This window comes from Toxotes jaculatrix, chromosome 4 (genome assembly GCF_017976425.1).
Source record: "Toxotes jaculatrix isolate fToxJac2 chromosome 4, fToxJac2.pri, whole genome shotgun sequence".
Lineage (NCBI taxonomy): Eukaryota > Metazoa > Chordata > Actinopteri > Toxotidae > Toxotes > Toxotes jaculatrix.
In genome coordinates, this window is record NC_054397.1 from 5,498,232 (window position 1) to 5,515,559 (window position 17,328).

The 17,328-nt window shown below is 40.1% G+C and overlaps 1 protein-coding gene across 3 annotated transcripts; it reads right to left on the reverse strand.

Moving 5' to 3' along the window:
- Positions 1–4,750: 4,750 nt before the first annotated feature.
- On the reverse strand, positions 4,751–16,734 carry foxk1 (forkhead box K1). 3 transcript variants are annotated; one of them, XM_041035341.1, is made up of 10 exons: positions 16,164–16,734; positions 12,760–12,975; positions 9,655–9,853; positions 9,378–9,524; positions 8,999–9,192; positions 8,554–8,726; positions 8,179–8,436; positions 7,491–7,664; positions 6,689–6,935; positions 4,751–5,217 (listed from the first exon to the last, which is right to left on the reverse strand). In XM_041035341.1, exons 1-9 carry the CDS (start codon positions 16,607–16,609, stop codon positions 6,709–6,711), a joined length of 2,034 nt encoding a protein of 677 aa, XP_040891275.1. In that variant the 5' UTR covers positions 16,610–16,734; the 3' UTR covers positions 4,751–5,217; positions 6,689–6,708. The 3 variants fall into 3 exon arrangements, with proteins under 3 accessions (XP_040891275.1, XP_040891277.1, XP_040891274.1); XM_041035343.1 differs by having other exon boundaries at positions 4,751–6,935; positions 7,491–7,661; XM_041035340.1 differs by having other exon boundaries at positions 4,751–6,935.
- Between the last annotated feature and the right edge of the window lie 594 nt (positions 16,735–17,328).

The window sequence follows — 17,328 nt, forward strand, 5'->3', positions numbered from 1 at the left end:
CTGAAAAAAACGCCATACTATACTATGACGTTTTTTATGACTTTTTGAGGTGAAAAAAAATTTTGACTTTTTTTGCCCGATTTTGACGCCTTACTATACTATGAGGTTTTTTATGACATTTTGAGGTCAAAAAAATTTTTGACTTTTTTTGCCCGAAAAAAGCGCCATACTATACTATGACGTTTTTAATGACTTTTTGAGGTCAAAAAAAATTTTGACTTTTTTTGCCTGAAAAAAACGCCATACTATACTATGACGTTTTTTATGACTTTTTGAGGTGAAAAAAAATTTTGACTTTTTTTGCCCGATTTTGACGCCTTACTATACTATGACGTTTTTTATGACATTTTGAGGTCAAAAAATTTTTTGACTTCTTTTGCCCGAAAAAAACGCCATACTATACTATGACGTTTTTTATGACTTTTTGAGGTGAAAAAATTTTTTGACTTTTTTTGCCCGAAAAAAACGCCATACTATACTATGACGTTTTTTATGACTTTTTGAGGTGAAAAAAATTTTTGACTTTTTTTGCCCGAAAAAAACGCCATACTATACTATGACGTTTTTTATGACTTTTTGAGGTAAAAAAAAATTTGACTTTTTTGGGCCGATTTTGACGCCTTACTATACTATGACGTTTTTTATGACTTTTTGAGGTGAAAAAAAATTTTGACTTTTTTTGCCCGATTTTGACGCCTTACTATACTATGACGTTTTTTATGACTTTTTGAGGTGAAAAAAAATTTTGACTTTTTTTGCCCGAAAAAAACGCCATACTATACTATGATGTTTTTTATGACTTTTTGAGGTGAAAAAAAATTTTGACTTTTTTTGCCCGAAAAAAACGCCATACTATACTATGACGTTTTTTATGACTTTTTGAGGTCAAAAAAAATTTGGACTTTTTTGGGCCGATTTTGACGCCTTACTATACTATGACGTTTTTTATGACATTTTGAGGTGAAAAAAATTTTTGACTTTTTTTGCCCAATTTTGACGCCTAACTATACTATGACATTTTTTTTATGACATTTTGAGGTCAAAAATTTTTTTGACTTTTTTTGTCCGAAAAAAACGCCATACCATACTATGACGTTTTTTATGACATTTTGAGGTGAAAAAAAAATTTGACTTTTTTTGCCCGATTTTGACGCCTTACTATACTATGACGTTTTTTATGACTTTTTGAGGTGAAAAAAAATTTTGGACTTTTTTTGCCCGATTTTGACGCCTTACTATACTATGACGTTTTTTATGACATTTTGAGGTCAAAAAAATTTTTGACTTTTTTTGCCCGAAAAAAACGCCATACTATACTATGACGTTTTTTATGACTTTTTGAGGTCAAAAAAATTTTTGACTTTTTTTGCCTGAAAAAAACGCCATACTATACTATGACGTTTTTTTATGACTTTTTGAGGTGAAAAAAAATTTTGACTTTTTTTGCCCGATTTTGACGCCTTACTATACTATGAGGTTTTTTATGACATTTTGAGGTCAAAAAAATTTTTGACTTTTTTTGCCCGAAAAAAACGCCATACTATACTATGACGTTTTTAATGACTTTTTGAGGTCAAAAAAAATTTTGACTTTTTTTGCCTGAAAAAAACGCCATACTATACTATGACGTTTTTTATGACTTTTTGAGGTGAAAAAAATTTTTGACTTTTTTTGCCCGATTTTGACGCCTTACTATACTATGAGGTTTTTTATGACATTTTGAGGTCAAAAAAATTTTTGACTTTTTTTGCCCGAAAAAAACGCCATACTATACTATGACGTTTTTAATGACTTTTTGAGGTCAAAAAAAATTTTGACTTTTTTTGCCTGAAAAAAACGCCATACTATACTATGACGTTTTTTATGACTTTTTGAGGTCAAAAAAAATTTGACTTTTTTGGGCCGATTTTGACGCCTTACTATACTATGACGTGTTTTATGACTTTTTGAGGTGAAAAAAAATTTTGACTTTTTTTGCCCGATTTTGACGCCTTACTATACTATGACGTTTTTTATGACTTTTTGAGGTGAAAAAAAATTTTGACTTTTTTTGCCCGAAAAAAACGCCATACTATACTATGATGTTTTTTATGACATTTTGAGGTCGAAAAAAATTTTGACTTCTTTTGGCATTTCTTGACGCCTTACGGCCGTATGGCATTTTTTATGACATTTTGAGGTCAAAAATTTTTTTTACTTTTTTTGGCCGATTTTGACGCCTTATTATACTATGATGTTTTTTATGACATTTTGAGGTCAAAAAATTTTTTAACTTTTTTTGGCTGATTTTGACGCCTTACGGTCGTACGACGTTTTTTATGACTTTTTGAGGTCAAAAAAAATTTTGACTTTTTTTGGCCGATTTTGACGCCTTACGGCCGTATGACGTTTTTTATGACATTTTGAGGTCAAAAAAAATTGTAAATTTTTTTGACGCCTTACGGCCGTATGACGTTTTTATGACATTTTGAGGTCTTACTAAAATATGACTTTTTTGGCATTTTTTGATGCTTTAGTATACTTTGACGTGTTTTATATCATTTTGAGGTCTTACTAAAAAATGACTTTTTTGGGCATATTTTTACACCTTCAGTGGTCAGAACAGTTTTTTTTCCCCCATAAAATGCAGCATAAGCGTACCCCAGCAGCCTGTCATCGCAGCCGCAGGTGGCACAGAGTGGAACGTAGCCTTAGACTGGGATGATTCCGCACCGCTGGATTGGGTCAAACTAATATTTTGCATATTAAGGAGGGATACGAGCGGCCCCTCCTAATTTGAGCTTATTCCTGTTTCTACTGAAATGTTATTGGCTCAGCAGCTCAGTCATCAAAGTGTCAAAAGAAAACAAGAAAGACAAGCGGGGTAAATTAAGAAAGAAGCCACAGACACACACACACACACACGTAATTGCTTTTATCTGACAAAAACCACATGCAAAGAAACACACAAAGCAAAGCTTTTCCATGTTTTCATGCTACCAAATAAAGCAGAAATTGAACAGTTTTGCCAGTCTTTTTGCCTCTGTTCTCCGCACACATGGTAGTTTTAATTTTTAAATAAACAGTGTTTCAATATGTATAGTGTATGTGAGGATATGTAGCTTACTTTAGTACACTCTACTGACTGTATATTTTGTATATCATTAGATTGTTTTTATGTTGCAAATAAAATATTCATGTTAAAATCACAGTTCCACTTGCGTCCGTCGTGCGATCAGATAAAAGGCCTCTCCAAACCAAGCTCCCGGGCTGAATTTCAGAAATAAAAAGGGCAGTTTGATCTGATCAGCACAAATTAAGTATACTGGCTTTTGTAGCAGAAACATATCAAGGGTTTTCAAATTTCAAACATCCCGAGGGGCGGAAGCTCACTCATGGTTCATTTTCTTCCTGCTGTACCTAGAAGGGACATAATTCTGTGAGTAATATATTGTTGGTGTGGTATGTGAATTACCTGTATGACTTTCCTGTTATGGTGTCCCGCTTTGGTTTAGTGTAAAATAGCGTGACAGATGCTAATGCGCTAGCCCGTCAATGGGATTCTCCATATTATGTTAGCATCGAGTTAATCACTACTTATTACCACTTGTAGGTCGCGACGGAGCTTCCACCCCTCTGTACAACGGCTTTGCAAACGTTGCACGTTGCTGTCTTTCTTCGTGGTGTTTCTAGTGCAAAATATTTCCACACAGCGGATGTGCTGAAAAGTTAGTTAGCCACGGTGCTGCTCAATGCTCGCCTGCTAGCTGGCTGCAAACTGTGGAATGGACTTCCTGAACGGCGGTGTTTCATTACTCAGGGTCACATTGAGACACACCTCCGTTCAGGAAATCCATTCCACATTTTGCAGCCAGTTAACAGAGCAGCTGGCAGGGAATCACTTGTGGAGTCATTTCAGCAGACAACATTAAAGCACAGACATGGTCCATGGATCGAAATCTCTGCAGGTTGGATCAGAAATTTCCGATCGGTACCGATACTGGATTGATACCGGTACCGATAACGATACGGTACCAATACTGGATCGGATCGGCCCCATCCCTACTTTAAAGACACCCAGTTTAATAGGTCACATTTTAAAGAGTCCTTAATTCAAAGCCTCGGTAGCTGCAAGACAAAAAACCCACTCTTTATCAGTTCTGCTTGTACGTTGGTTGGCCTTCTTCCCTGACCCCAGCTCCACAGAGGTCCCCTGAGATGACCAGGATCAAAACATCAAAAGCAGTGACTCTCTGTCTGCCTGTGACCAGAATCACTTCCAGGAAGGAAGAGAAAACACCCAACAGCTGCAGATCGCAAGGCTCATCATGACATTGCTGCAAGAGGTAGTAAAACAAGGGGACTTAAGGACTGTGGGACAGTAGTTTTTAATGTTTAATGTTATTGTTGCAGTGTCTTTTTTTTTTTTAACCCGTTACTGTTTTCATTTCTAAATTCATTCTCACACACAGGTAAAAAAAAAACTTTGTCAGTGTTGTTTCTTTTTCCCCATCAGGTTAGTTTAACTCAGTTTCTATTCTATTCATTACTCTGCAGTTACACTTTATTTTTGAGCATTTGAAGGTTTGTATGACACTGAGCTCACGCATGTCTGTTCTTCTTTGGTCATTATTTATACAGTTTAAAAATTATGGTATGATGGTAAGAATAAAGACTGTTGGATAATTGCATTTTGCTGCTTTGAAACCAAATGTGACAGAGACTGGAATCATGGCCGACAACACATCACACAAGAGAGGACGTAAGAATATTTACGTCAATGAGGAATTTTAATTTGTGCTACACATTTTAACAAATCACAAAAACAGGAACATTTAAAAATACATATACTTCTCTATTTCCAGAATGTTTATGTATTGATGACAGCTGTTTTTACATATAGCAAAATATTTTTTCTATTTTTCCAAAACGAGAAAAAATACCTTCTAAATAGCTTTGTCATTTAGCAGATAGAGCAGCATACAATCATTACGCATCTTTTTTTTGTTTTTTTTCTTTTTCTAATGTGCAACAACAATCACTGAAATCTTGCGCAAATTGTGCCTGATTGCCAGCTAAAAGTGAGGCCTGTGTGAGGACATCCGGAAAAGCTAAAGGCAGAGTAAGAATGAGTGAGAAAGAATCGAGAGGGGGGAGAAAGTGCTGAAGAATATCTAATTAAGGCAGAGTCTGTGACAGGAATTGCCAACAGCTTGATGCCTCTGTAGAGACTGTTCACTGAGGAGAGGGAGAGAGGTAGATTGGGAGAAAGACAAAAAAAGGTTAAAGAATATAGCAGAAAATGAAAGCAAAAGAGCGGGGATATAAGAGTAGAAAATATGTCAAATGTACCATACGGAAATAAAGAAAAGGGACAAGAGAGCAGTTGAAGTTTGTGTGGTCGTGTTGGTCCCGCCCTTCCCCTGATAAAACTGATACAAGTCTACTAATGCAACATAATTGTCACCAATGTAGTGTTGCCGATCATGTACTGTTAAAGAAGCGCTGTGTTAACAATCTAAAAAGGTAAAGCTGTCTAAAGGTTAAAATAAAATGACAAAAAAATGTAGAAATATTTAAGGCTTTAAGGATTATTACAATAATGCTTTGCTGTGCCAAGACAAAACCGTACGCACAGGCAGTTCCATTTCTCCTTTTACCACTACAGAAACAAGAAAAAAATTAAAATAACAATCAGTTTGTCTACATTAGGTTAGCTCCACTTCAATCAAATAGTTGCCTCTTTTTTTTTTTTTTTTTGCCCTTCCCTGCTCCAGCTTCACTGCCTAATTACCCAGATCATCTTGAGTCTGAAGAGCTTCACACTGATAAACCAAACTGAGCTGAAGTGAAACGAGAACTGCAAAGGTCCTGGTTTGTTATTCCTGGATTTCCTCTCATCTCTTCTTCAAAAACAATACCCCTTTCTTTTTGTGCTTTACAGAGACAACAAGAGGAGACACCTCACATTCTGGTCTTGGCCTTAATATTGACATACTCGTTTTCTGAGAGAGACAACCTGTTTGATTTCTTCTGTCTCACTTTATTCTCTAAGGATTGCCTTACGAAGAGTACAATCGTATTCTTAACAGTCTCCCAAGTCCCATCAGCTTGGTCTGCAGATAAGTCCTCCTCTGTCTATCCACAACTGTGCTTAACTATACACAACATATCAACACTGATCATCACAGTTTATTCTGTAAATGCAGGCCACTCAAATCTCTGAAAACCCATTCCCTGGTTTTAAATCAGGCAGTGACTCTAATCAAAAGTGCAGGAGAGGTGAGTTCTTTGGCCTGAGAGTGATAATAACCGATGCATCTGATCCATCAACAAGAGGAAAGGTTGTATCTGAGATATTATCCAACATTCACATAAGTAAAAGTAGTGCTGAAATGATTTTAATATGCATAATGCTCTCATAAGCTTAATGTCCTTACTTGTTTGTGTTGTCAGTGAATGGTTGATTACATTAAAAAAGACTGTAAAGCTGAAAAAGTCCTGAAAGATTTACTTGCTTTTAAATTCATAATGTATTTGAAAGTATGCATCTATTTTTGACCAAAATATATAAGTTCCTTACAACTGAATTCCCTTCTATTGAGAGAGGCTGCCTGTAGATTTTTTGGCCATGTCGGCTGCAGTCATATCAAATGAGTATAAAAGGTGAAGCAGTTAGGGGACGATAAGGAGGCTGTCCATTGGGTACCTGGTAAGAAGGCCTGGGTTTCACTTCCTAGGGTCGTGGGTTTGTGATGTCATGGCAACGATGACAGGCTGCTGGGCAGGTGTGACTTGATGCTGAGCAGATTCAGTGCCACCCTCGTCCTCCATCTTTGGCCGCTTGGCCTGGGGTGGCTGCTCAGCTAAAGTTTCTGCACTAAACTGTCTGCTCACAAGCACTGGAGGGGAGCTGGAGGCCTGGGCAGCTAAGATCTGGAGAGGACTACTCAGGCCTGGGAGGGAAATAGAAATACAGTCTATTTATTTTTTTATTCTATTAGTATTTAGAAATACTAATACTAATACAGTCTAAACAGTACTGATTCCACTTTATAGTCATTTTGGAGGCTGCAGTTTGTGGTGCTAACAGTATTGCGTTACCCAGAAATACAATTTCTGTACAATGCGATACAATAATTTAGTCCTCCCCATTTATATCAATGAGGGTAAACTAAGTAATACAAACATCCGTCTGTATAATACAATACAGTTAGACAGCAGCACAAACTGCAGCCTCCAAAATGACCATAAAGTTAAATCAGCACCTCTTGAAAAAAGTTTCAGCTAAAACTGAACATTATAAGCTTGATGAAGGCAGGATTTATTGCAGGACTGTTGTATTAGAATGTATTAGTTTTAACTAGGTATTAGAAGAAACATATATATTTTAATCTACAGTATATAATCACTCGTGTGCAGACTGCATTTCACTTAGCGAGCATCAACAATCTATATTCATCATCGTGAATGGTCAGTGTGTTTGGCAGTGACTGATGCAATAATCTTACCAGATGCATTAGCAAGGCTGGTTGCTGTGGCAACGGCAGCAGTGGTGTGTTTGCCATTCTGAGTAACAGGACGAACAGGAAGTTGATGTAAACCTGGGGCCAGGTTCCGACCATCCCCGCCCTGCACTGCGCTGTCCACAGTCTGGATGACTCGCTCTCTGTTCAGCTGGGCTTCTGAGGGGAAAAACATTATACGTTTCAAACATGTAAGAAGCAAAATTTACTAAATGTTTACAGAGTTACACAGAGTGCACATCTGACAAAAGTCAAAGATAAGAAAGACTAAAAATCTAGTTGGATTATCTTAGTTGTCATGTTATTTATTGTGGATTATTAATGCACATCCAAAGTCCCAGTCCCTGTGGACATAAAAGACATCAAAAATACTGGTGCAGCGGTGAAACATTTGTCAGACATGAACTTTGTCTTCTGTCCCAAGCTCAACAAATAAAATCTGGCACAAAAAAGGTTCCCTTCCTAAAACGCTGCTCATTCATCCAGAGGAATGTATTACAAATGAAGGATATTTTTACTAAATCTCAACATCACAAATACTGCCTGTTTGTATACTTAATCAAATCATTGACTGACACTAACAGCAAGTTGTTAAATTTGTATATGGGCATGTTCAATCACACTAGAAACATTCAAACGCAAGAATGTTCAGTATCCCTGATCTGCAGTTTACCTCTGAGCTCACTGTTGCCCTCTGCTCCTCCAACAGAGGGGGCGCTGTAACCATTCGGAGGGTTGGAAAGCGAAGGGGCACTGGTGACCACCCGCATCATGGTGACAGAGGGCTGAGGGGGGTTCTGAAGCATGTGGATGGGCTGGACTTGGCCGCCGCCACCTGGAACCAAAGCAAGGGCTTTTCCTGGGCCTGAGGGCAGGACTGTTGGATGGGGGGGTGCAGCCATGATGACAGGCTGAGCACTAACTGGAGATCCTAGGCAGATACAGACCCAATTAACAATTTCCCCTGTTTTATAGAGTGTGCAAAAGCCTTAATTTCTATGTCTTTGAATATATTTTTGCATGTATGTGTGGTTGTGTGAATGCTCACCTGGGGCGCTCTGAGAGTACCTATACTCAGGTACAGATGCCAGTTTGTTAGCCAGCTGTTCATGGTGGTCGTGAGGGATAGGAGAGCCCTCCCTGCTCAGACATTCAGGAGTCTGTAGCCCACTGGATGGAGGAGAAAGGAGCCCCTGGTGGGTTGGGGATGCAGGGGCGCTTCTGAAGAACAAAACAAAGGGAAAGAAACAATTAGAACATGAAAATACTTCCATTAACACACAGAGCTCCTTTCACTGCCAGTAGCTTCTGCTGAATATAATGACCTAGAAATTAGACTTACTTTGTTCTATCCAATCAAATGATAGCCAGCAGCAGAAGCAGAGAGAAGGGAAGAAGAGTTAACTGAGTCAAAACCGAATAGATGGAGTATGTGTCTGACAGTCTTCTGTGTCTGTGTTTGTGCACACCCAACCATGCAGTGTCCTACATACCTAGAAGAGAGAGGTCCGAAAGGCGTCCTAAAGCAAGCCACCCCTCTTTGCCGTCTTTTCCTGAAAGCTTGCTCCACCAGCTTGCTCTCAGAGGCAGAATCCACACGCCAAAAGCTCCCTTTGCCAGGCTCATCCTGAGAACGGGCCACTTTCAGAAAGTAGCGGTTGAGTGATAGGTTGTGTCTGATTGAGTTCTGGAGGGAGGCAAAATAAATCAGCGCATTACTGGACACATAGAGCTACTAATCTGAAAGAAAACTTTCAATACATCTCCTCTGCCAGTGCCTGAAAACATTTTTTTTTACTGTGATTCTTTTTTTCTGTTTTATTCTTGATATGTAAAAGTAGTAATATCCAGTTGAAGAGAGAGAGACTCTACCTGCCAGCCCTTGTCTGCAGTGCGATAGTAGGGGTAGTGTTTGGTGATGTGGGCGTAAATGCCACTAAGAGTCAGCTGTTTGTCCGGGGCAGAAGAGATGGCCTGGACGATCAGCTGTGCATAGGAATATGGTGGCTTGGACTCATCCTGGACAAACGAGACACAAGTATTAATGAACACACATCCTCAAGCACACGCTGTATAAGAAAGTGGTTTAAAAACAGAAAATAATAATCAAGTAATCAACTTTAGGACAGTGTCACTGCTGGGTGCTCACCTTGGGGCTGTCTCCACCAGCTGACTCCCCTCGCTGCTCACCTCCCCCACTTCTCTGCTCAGCAATGTTTCTTCTCTGCTCAGAAACGGCCTTGGCAGCATATTCAGCTGCTAACTGGAGGTCAGAGGTCACGTTGCGTCCATAACGGTACCCCGATGACCCTGCCCCACGTGGACTTGCTGGACAGGAGTTAGGAACACTGGAAAAGAGAGGAAGAAGCCTGTGTTAATGGCTTAAATTGATGGTTTAAGTCCAATTCTAGAATTCAAGAGTTAATGTGACTATTTTGTTCTAGATACATAAAAGTGTTCTAGGAGAGGTTAACTTTGATAACGGATAATAAGTCAAGATTAAATTCCTGCTCAATTCCAGCAGATCTGTATCATGAATGTGCACAAGTCATCTATAGCCTCTATAATAAGTCCATTCCAAAATGTCAGAGGTCCTTTGTCACCCAGTAACAAAACCCAAATTAGTCACCAACACTTTCTAGAATCATTAACAAATCATTACACAAATATACAGAAAACTATAAAGGTATTGTGACTATGCAACGGTGTAAAAAGAAAACAAACTATAGCAAGTAAAGCTTTGCTATTTAATTCCACATTTCAACATTTTACTACTGTACGTAATATGAAATACTGAAAAAACTGAGTAATCCACAGTGAAATTATAAAAATTCTTTTTCACCCTTTTCAGTAAACCTTTATTAAACACAAATGAAGTGTCTTTTTGGTACTTCAATTGTAATTTAATTTGGAAAAGTGTAAAAAAGACTTTCTTATAAACACAAACACACAAGCTGTGTGGAAAAATAACTGCAGCTCAGATCCACTGTGTTTTAAACACATAAAGTGATCATAAAATACACAACAATTTGCAAAAATTCTCAAAAGTAAGTTAATTATTAACTAGGTTTTATCTGTTGCTGTCGAGAGATGGAACACAGGGAAAACCCAGTAACTTATTATACAACATACACCTGCTTCTGTTAGTAAAGTAAACACTGGTTTCTGGGAGAGTCAGTGTGCTTTGATTTGCCTTTGGCAACGGAGAGCCACAGATACAGAGACAGCAACACACACAGAGGGAGAGAGAGAATAAGTTTGTATTTTTTGGCTGGGGAAACTAGGCTACAGGCTCTGTTTTGAGAATGGCTCAGTAAGCTCAGTGTTGAAAAATGAATGAAGACGTACAGAGACGTCTAACAGTGCTCAGGGACTTCTTAAGTATAAAAACACAATTGTATCTGTAACTCTACACGTATGCATCATCAGAGTTATGCGTGCCTCCACGAGGGAGAAAGGGTTGTCTTTTCTTTCCCCTTCCAACAATCATTTCACCCTCTCTGCTTATGCACAGGAGCCAGCGGTACAAGTGGCTGGCAGGGGAGAGGAATGTTATTATACAGTATATGGTACTTTTAAGTTGCCAGACAGGAAAAGTGACTCTTACCACTGTGTGAAAAGACAATGTTGTTGTGCTAAGTTGGAGCACGTGCTTTTGCACAATACTCTTCCGTTGTAAGTATTGTATGTGGTTACTGTTGAGGAAGGTGACACAACAATCTGCCCGAAAAAGGCCACAGCAAAAGTAGTTCAGAGATGTATGAGTAAGCACCTTTACTCTGTTGTGTGTTTGTGTGTGTGTGTGTGTGTGTCCACGTGCGAGAGAACAGGAGCTGAGGGCTGAGTGGGAGAGGCAGGGGGCTCTGAAAAGGAAACCACGAATGGACGGAAAAAACGGCCTGCAGGCAAAACAATCTGCCCGATAGCCAATCATACGCCTCAAAGCGGCAGCCATTCCATATAAGGCAGGCGCACACAAGCTGACATTGGTGGGTATGTATGATGCAAGGACAAACACGGACCACCAGAGGGTGCACTCCACATCACCACACTCTCCAATCCCACATGCTGTATACATTTTTAGAGCCATGATTTTCAAACATGTGCTATCACAGATGATTAGAGTGCGGGTTTCCATCTCACCAGAAACAATGCAGGGGCTAATGAAAACACCTCCACCCAGAACAGGTATTTTCAGTAAAATTAACTGATATACTATGTGGCTAGGAAAAAAAACTGTAGCTCTTTAAAACCAAAGGAAACTGAGCCTCACGTATTTGCAAGTCCACACAGATGACAACATAAACATGAATACACATGCACAGATCCAAGATAATGAGAGAAGGTAACTAGCACATCTAATCTGATAGACCTAAAACACTTGTCATGTGACATGCAAAGACTCAGCGCAGTCACATCAAGTAAAAAGGTTTGTAAAAAGGTTTTCAGTTTCTAAGGATAAATTACTTATCTGATGGGAAAAGATCCCACAGTGGTGTCTTTTCATCTCACTGTTTCTATGTCCCTCCATCATTGGTATACACTTTGAACAAGTAACCTCCTAAACCTCCTTTGTTGCACAGAAAAAGACAAGCACTTACATTAATGTGTAAAATGTAATAGTGATGTCTAATTCATACATTATCAAAAGTTTGCTATCATATTAAACTTTTAAGTAGAAACTTCATTACACTGAATTCATGATGTCCAATTAATTCTTGATGATGTTTTATATATGTATTTTTTTACTTTTTATCATTTGGGTGAACTCTGTTCATTTTGTGTGTTCCTAACCTACATTTAAGCTCTATGAATTTTGCTGAATGATGTTGAGGAATTGATTGTGTAGGCCTATGGTGTTTTGACCTTTCCCATCACATCTGTTTGTCTTCCTGACTTTCTAAATCGCAAGATAATGTCATCCAACATCTTCAATTTACTATCACATAAAACAAAGAATAGCATCCTACATCCTCAAATTGGAGGAGCTAGAATGAGGGAATGTTTGGTGTTTTTTTCCTTACAAAATTACAATTAATCAATTATCACTATTATTATAAAATCGCTGCCAATGAATTTTATGTTAACAGACAAATCAAATAATCAGAACAATTAACAGTACAAATTAACAACCCACGTGTCGATCTAAACATATATCATAGGTGAGTATGTGTGTTACATGCTGTGTTTGCATTTATCAAGGTGCACCTGTTGGTGTTCATATCTCTGTGAGTATCTGTGGGTCTCTCCTTACCTGATGGTGCCTGTGGGCGAAGGCAGTGGAGAGCCAAATGCTCTGATGTGCTCTTCATGCTGCTGCACCGTGGGAATGCTGATTCTAAGAGGGGAAATGTGGGGCAGAAGCGAGCGAGGGGGAGGAGAGGACTGCTCTTGCTCTCTGTGCTCCTCGGCCTCCAGGAGTGACATAAACTGGATCTTGATGACCGTACTAGGAAAACGAAACACACACCTATAGAGAGCAGGATAGCAGGAGGGAGAGATGGGGGAAGACAAAGTGGAGACAATGTTTGATTAGCACCTTCTGTCTTATACAATGACTGACAGCTAAACCTTTCAAAAATATTGTGTAGAAGGTGTTCTGGAGCTTGTTATCATATCACATATCACACAAACGCTATCTGCTGAAGAAGATCATGTGATACTACTGAAACCTAGAGAACAGCTGCTAAATGGACCTTGTGGTGAGATTGTTTTGTCAACTGCTGTTCCCAAGGACAAGAATAAACAGTCATACTCAACATTATCATATATTTTACGCTCAGTGGGCATGAGTCTAACGTAGATCTTTTTTTATTTCGAGATATTAAATCATAATGCAACAACACATTCCCCTTAACGACAGGGGTTTGTTTATAATACAAACAATATCTATAGTCAACACCTTCCACGGACAAAAAAACTAGACTGATCTAGACTTAACACAAAACCCGCTAGCCTGGATTTCCTGCTCTCTCCTTTTCGCAGGTCTGGACAAATACCTCAATAAAAGCAAGGATAAGTCAAACGCCCAGATTAGTTCAGCCAAAACAAAACCCTTAAAAATAATTACATGTGTGAGGGCTGGGTAAATCTTTTACAATTAAACCTTAATAGTTTTCATTTTTCCCAGCAGACACAGGCAGCATCATTGTGCATTCAGAGTAGTTAAAAAAAATCTTTGTGACTGCAACCATCCCATCTGCCCACCAATAATGATTGCGTCTTTGAGGAAGAAATGGAATCCAGACTAATTCAAGGGGTGCCGAGCTACAGCCAATGTCAGGCTCAGGCCTCCATATGGAGAGGTACAAATGAAAAGAAAATATCCACACAGGCCCGCAAATGTTTCACAGTTACAGTAGTCAATGATAAAAAAAATGGAAGAAATGCTCCATCTATTCTTTTTCATTTGTCTCCTGAAAAACTGCAGCTGCCAATCTGACACTGGATCCATGAACAGACTGCTCACAGCTGTCTCTGCCTGAAGCAGACTGTCCTCAACAACTGAGTGTCTGCAGTGAGAGAGGCCTGTGGCAACTCTGGAGGAGCAACAGGGTTTCTTAGCGGAGATGGAAGAGACTGTGGACACAACAACTTCATCAGCCCCAGCTGTATGCCAGAGTAGCAAAGAAAAACCCACTGTTGAAAGAAATCCCATGACTTTTTGATTTGGGCTTGCTAAAGAGTGCAATGGAGACTCTGAGACAGAGTGGAAGAAAGTTCAGTGGCCTGATGGGGCCAAAATTAAGCTTCTTTTCAACCACGTTAATACTGCACATCACATAAAACACAGCATACCCAGCATGGAGCATTTTACTGTGTGGATGTGTCGCTGTTGAAGGCTAATTTAAAACTTGCAAATGTAGAGTCTTAATAAAATGCAGCAAAATACAAAAGCAAAATCTGCTGCAGCCTGCAAGAGAAGATTTGTTTTACAGCACAGCAATGAGCCCTAACACAAAGACAAATCTACACAAGAATAGCTTAAGAAAAACAATGTTAATGTGCTGGAGCAGCCAAGTCAGAATCCAGGCCTCAGTCCAATCCAGACTTTGAGGCAGGACCTGAAAATTGCTGCTCACTCAGGGTCCCCAGAGAAACTTGACAGAGCTGGAGTAGTTTTGCAAAGAAAACTGAAATCTCCAGATGAATCACAATGAAACAGACTAAACCACAAAGATTCAAAGCTGTAATTTAAGCCAAAAGCGCCTCTACAAGTTTTACTTAAAGGGGATGAATACTTATGCAAACAACTGTTTTGTGTTTATATTTGTACTCAATTTGGATTTTAACATTCCTTCTTGCTAAGCACTATCAAATCACCTAGTTGATCCAATATGATTTTAAGCTGTAAAATATTGTAAATGCACAGTGTGTGTTCTGTTGCACACTCAAAGGGCTTCCAGTTTTAACTCAGCACGGTTTCCGAGCAAACTCAGTAATCCTGAGACAGTATCTAGGGCCAAAACAACACATGCAAACATGACTGTGGTGGATATGGCCTTGGTTTGTAGGTCTTGTGTTTACTCCATGTGCGCCTGCAACGAGGATGTCATTTCAGCCTGCACTTCCTATTCAATACCCGACACACCCCCAAACAGTCTTGACAGCCTATCAGAGAGGAAAAGGGCACCCCCCACCACCACCACCACCTCCTCCACCCCCCAACCCTCCCCGTCCCACGTCCCACCCTGTGATTGACTCACACACAAAGTCAAAGCTTTCAGTTTCTTACGCTTTCTGTTGCATAAAACGAACCAGTGAGAGCTAAATTCTTAACCTTGACAGTGGAACAACAACAGCAAACCATATTTAAACACCAGGAGGTTCACCTTGACAAAAAAAAAAGCATTTGAAGTTTAAATACAAAACAAACACACCTCTTCCCCTACACGACTGGTGAACTCAACTGTCACGGGTGCGTTTGTTTACATTAATGTTTACGTGACGGCGACACGTTGGCTAACAGCCTCACAACTAGCTAGCTAACATTATCGCTCTGAAAACTGTTAAGACACGACTTTAACCTGCAGCCAAAAGACCTTCGTGTGGGTGAAAAAGTGTGCAAAGTTTATATAGATTAAAGGCCAGTTTTACCACAATATGACAACACGCATCTGTGCGACATATAAGCCGATGGGAACTTTTTGTTAAGTACATTTCCTAACTAGCTTGTCGGTAGGCCAAATGAAGCTAAGCTTGCTAACAGCTAAAACTAGCTATATTAATTCACAAAGGGCATCCAGATAAATAAGCATCAACTGAAATTTCTCTGTGAATTAAAGCGGGGGGAATGTTAGCTTATTATGTTACAGCTTCACCGTAGACACCAATGTTATAGTACGTTTACCCAAACCTAAACGATCAAATCACACTGCTGCCACAGCGGTATCTTGACAAACTTTGCATCTCCGTCAGAATCTTGGCTATGTGTCCAAACAGCCAACACACAACCCCGTCTATGTTATAGTTTGATTCAATCGTTTGCTGTGCAGGCAGGAGGAACAGATTTAAAAAGGGATAGAAATTATATCGTAACATCTGTGCCAGTGCTGTCAGTGAGTAAAATTAACATTAAAGTTTGGGGAGCCCAGCAGCAGCCAGCGTGTTGCCATAATTAGCCTCTCACTAGCGGCTATGTTATCTGGCGGCACTCACTCTCTGGGCAGCGGCAGCGGCGGCGCCCCTCTCCGCTGGAACACCCCGTCAACGAACACGCCGTTCTTGCCCAGGCACCGGAGGGAGAAACCGCTCCCATCGTCGTAGGTGACCTGCAGGTGTCGCCGTGAAATGAAGCTCGAGTGACCCATGTTGATGTCCACGGACCCATGAGACGAGTTCCGGCCTATGGTGACCGTCCTCTGGCGCATGACAAACTCAAAGTCCCGGCCCTCGAGCCTGGCGAGGGCCTGCGGAGGAGGAGCAGCGAGGCGCACGGGAAGAACCCCGGCTTCGGTGCGGGTTTCCATCACCGGAGGACCCAAGAATGCGAGCGACGGCGGGTGATAGGCGTGCGAGGTCACCGCGACGCGCACGGGGCTGCACGGTGCCGACTGCAGAGCAAGCAGTGCTCGAGCTCCGCTATCGTCCCGGTAGTCTGCCATCTTCTTTCGGAGGGTCAACACACTCACACGCACGCACACTTTACTTCTCGCACACACAGAGTTGCAACGTGAGAGTTTTCGGCCGGGGCACTTGTTCGCTCCGTGGCTGTCTGAACAACATGGAGTCCGGGTCTGCGCAAGAACGGGAGCGGAGTCCCTGCAGGAAGCGGACTGGTGCTGTGTTCAGTGCCGCCTCGTATAACTGCCCACATAGAAATAATCATTGACGTCTGAACAACTACAAACAACGCAGAACGTAGGTCTTACCGATTGCTATTCATGCAATATGCGTTCAGAAAAAAACACGTTTACATTTAGTTTAAGAGATTAGTCTCTTTTTAAAAAATTAAAACATAAAAGATTCCTCCCTCTTGGTTCAGGACTACTGAGGTTCCTGTCAGAAATATTATTTCTGTTCAGTTGACACAGTTCATACAGTTTCCAGTATGGGCTCCAACAACAAAACACACTGATTTGTTAAGGCTTCATGACTGAGGTCTACCTAATACCAAGAGGACAGATTTTTGGACTTTACATTAATCACTAAACAATGAGGTAGGTAACAAACGATGCAAATGAGGTCTAGATTTACAGTAGTAAATAGACTTAATAGAAAAAAGGGTCAAGAGAAATATAAATGAGAGAAAAACATAGAAAACTTGAAAAGGCTAGATTTCTTTTACATGGTTAACACAAGTGCGTCCTTTTGGTTTGTTAAA